This window comes from Brassica napus, unplaced genomic scaffold (genome assembly GCF_020379485.1).
Source record: "Brassica napus cultivar Da-Ae unplaced genomic scaffold, Da-Ae ScsIHWf_1065;HRSCAF=1509, whole genome shotgun sequence".
NCBI lineage: Eukaryota > Viridiplantae > Streptophyta > Magnoliopsida > Brassicales > Brassicaceae > Brassica > Brassica napus.
Genome location: NW_026014493.1, coordinates 15,258 through 18,164, shown reverse-complemented (window position 1 = coordinate 18,164; position 2,907 = coordinate 15,258). Strand labels below are relative to the sequence as shown.

General features: G+C 41.3%; 1 protein-coding gene across 1 annotated transcript; it reads right to left on the bottom strand.

Moving 5' to 3' along the window:
• Positions 1-387: 387 nt before the first annotated feature.
• LOC125595444 lies at positions 388-864 on the bottom strand. The gene has a single exon (XM_048771227.1). It carries the CDS (start codon positions 862-864, stop codon positions 388-390), a length of 477 nt encoding a protein of 158 aa, XP_048627184.1.
• Between the last annotated feature and the right edge of the window lie 2,043 nt (positions 865-2,907).

The following is a 2,907-nucleotide window of genomic DNA, read 5'->3' as shown; positions in this document are numbered from 1 at the left end:
ATCAATCGAAAAAGTGAGCAAACTGCCGATCGACAGAGAGAATTAACCGCCGATCAACAGCCAACCTTAGTCCTCGATAGACGAGCACCTCTTTGCTACCTAGTGCAACTAACCAAGATAAATTTAGCACGACTATATGCACTCAGAAATCCATCTCAACCTTCAGAGACACCTACAGACAACATCAGTGAGCAATCTAAAGATGCACCAGAGCCTATGCAAGTTGATCATGCTACTGTGGGAAGAACCTTTAGGAAGAGGTTCCCAAGCCTCTGAAGAGAGGAGCTAATAATGATAAGGAGATGGAGAGTTTCAGAAAGAGGATTCTAATTCGATCTCTTTCACCACAAAAAACACAGCCTTGTGTAACTCTCCAACTTCGCATCCTTACTCTTGTTGAAAGTCTGTCCAATATTGCCAACCAAGAGATATAAGCAAATCAAGGAACTCCCTGAGGAAACCAATTGATTTTGTCCCATTCAACCTTATTTTTAGGCTTGCGAACCTGATTCCAAGTGCTTGCTGCTGAAAAACTTGATAGGGACTTATCATGTCGTGCTTCCAGAGAAAGATATCATCTCCATCTGCAAGGGTTGGAGGTTTGATAGTCATAATGCGGTCATAGAGATCACTGTGGAGGCGACGCCTACGATGACCAAATTTCCAATTACCATTGACAACTGCATCACAGACATTAGCATCCATAGACAAGCCCATGTAGTGTGTACCTTCAGTCCATATTAACTCCCTTAATTTACCCAGCCCTAACCAGTCATCGGACCAGAAAAAAACGCAGGAGCCACTTTCAATCTCCGCTCTCAAGAAGCAATAGGCTGAGGCCTCAACTTGAGAAGCTTGCGCCATATTCAAAATCCCATGTTATTTTCCTTGATCTCCCAAAAAGAACAATGGCAAAGAAGATTGCTCCGAGTCCATACTTCCCATAGAGAGCTTGGGGAAGAGAATAAACACAAGATGAGTTTGAGTGCAAAAACTGTATTGGTATCTTTGAATCTCCTGAAACCAAGTCCACCTTCAGCTTTAGGAGTGCATATATCTGCCCAAGCCACCTTCACTTTATGAATATTGTTGGGAGAGCCAGACCATAAAAATGCATTGCAAAGACACTATATTTACTCAAGACAGCCTCAAGGTAGGATGAAAGCAGAACTCTGGAAATTCACAATGCCCGAAATCACAGATTTTAATAGCTGAAACGACAAGCATAAGATAAAGCTTTATGAGTCCCTGAGAGAAGCCTCTTGCGAACCTCGTCGAGAAGAGGTTCATAGTCAAGCTTTGTAAGATCTTGAGTAGTAAGAGAAAGCCGGAGGTATCTTATAGGCAAATGTCCTACGGGTAAGCCCAACTCTGAAGTTGTATCTTGGATCGCTAGAACCCACTATCATCAGCATAGATAGAAGATTTTGCAGTGTTGATGTAGAGACCAGATATGATAGTGAACATGTCCATTACGTCCAGCACTCCCTTAAGAGAATGAGGGTGTCCATCTATAAACACAAGGATGTCGTCTGCAAAACTAAGGTGAGTGAGGTTTATAGCCTGACAAGAGGGATGATACCCAAACTCTCCAGCCGAGGCAGCAGCATTAAGCATTTTAGAGAGGAAATTTTTCAGAATAACGTAGAGATAAAGAGAGAGAGAGAGAGAACAGCTCTGGCGAATACCTCTTGCACTGGTGAAGAAACTTCCAGCTCACCATTAATTAACACTGGTAAAGATGTTGTGGAAATGCAAATTCACTACCAGTTAGACTGAGACAATGAAGGACCAATTGATAGTATCAAAATCTTTTAATATATCAAATTTTATTATGCTCCTACCAGTTAAGTCAGCTTTGTAATACCCATTAACTAGATCTGAAGCTAAAATGACATTTTCAAGAAGGAGGCGGTCCTTAATGAAGGCAGACTAGTTCATCTCTATTGCCTCTGCAGGGAGGACTGTTTTTAAGCGATGAGCTAAGACTTTGGAGATTACCTTATAGAGAAGATTGCAGCACGCAATCGGTCAGTAATCCTTCATGGTTTGTACTGTCTCATTTTTTGGTATAAGAATAGTCGATCAAATTTTATATTTTTAGACTATCTATTGCCGGATCTAGGACCACAACTGTCGCTTGTTGGTCCTGAGAAAGTGTCGATCGATTCCAACAACATGGTGTCGATCGATACACCTTTTAGCCCGTCGTTCGATACAACTAATGAGTTGCCGATCGATGAACCTTCTAGGGAGCGTTATCGCACCGGTTTGACTTGTTCACAAGGTTTAACTAAATCAGCTTCCGCTTGTTTCTAGAAATCCTAGCATAATCTAAACTAATTCAGACAAAGAACCGAGCTTCCGCTTGCGCCCTAATATATATAGGCAAGGTCCTATTTAGCTACTTTAGAACGCAGACATTAAGAACAGTTTAGTTGATTCATATCCTAACACTTAGCAATTCTATATTTTTGGCTAAACCCTCATGAATATCTGAACCTTAAATGTAACAAAGAGAACTATTCAGACATGACTAAGAAATTAATAACAACAAGATATAAAAACTGCATAAATAGAATAGAGTAGAAAACTGGAGTTCCAATCACAAATCTCTGAAGGAGTTCGTGGATCTTCTCTCCAAACCTAAGACTCTAAGTGTTTTGCTGTATGAAAGTACGAAAGTAGAAAAGTGTGTGTTGCCTAGAATAATGGCAGAGCACATAAATATTAGGTTAAAACTCGTCAGGGGTAATATGGTATTTCTTGTGGGACTTGGGCTTAAAGTCTGCTGGAACCATTATGGCCTCTGCGCGCTTCGCTGTCGATCGAACACACAGAGTGTGTGTCGATCGATTATCATCCTTGCTCATCGATCGCTAGGCTGCTCGATGGTCAGCTACGGGT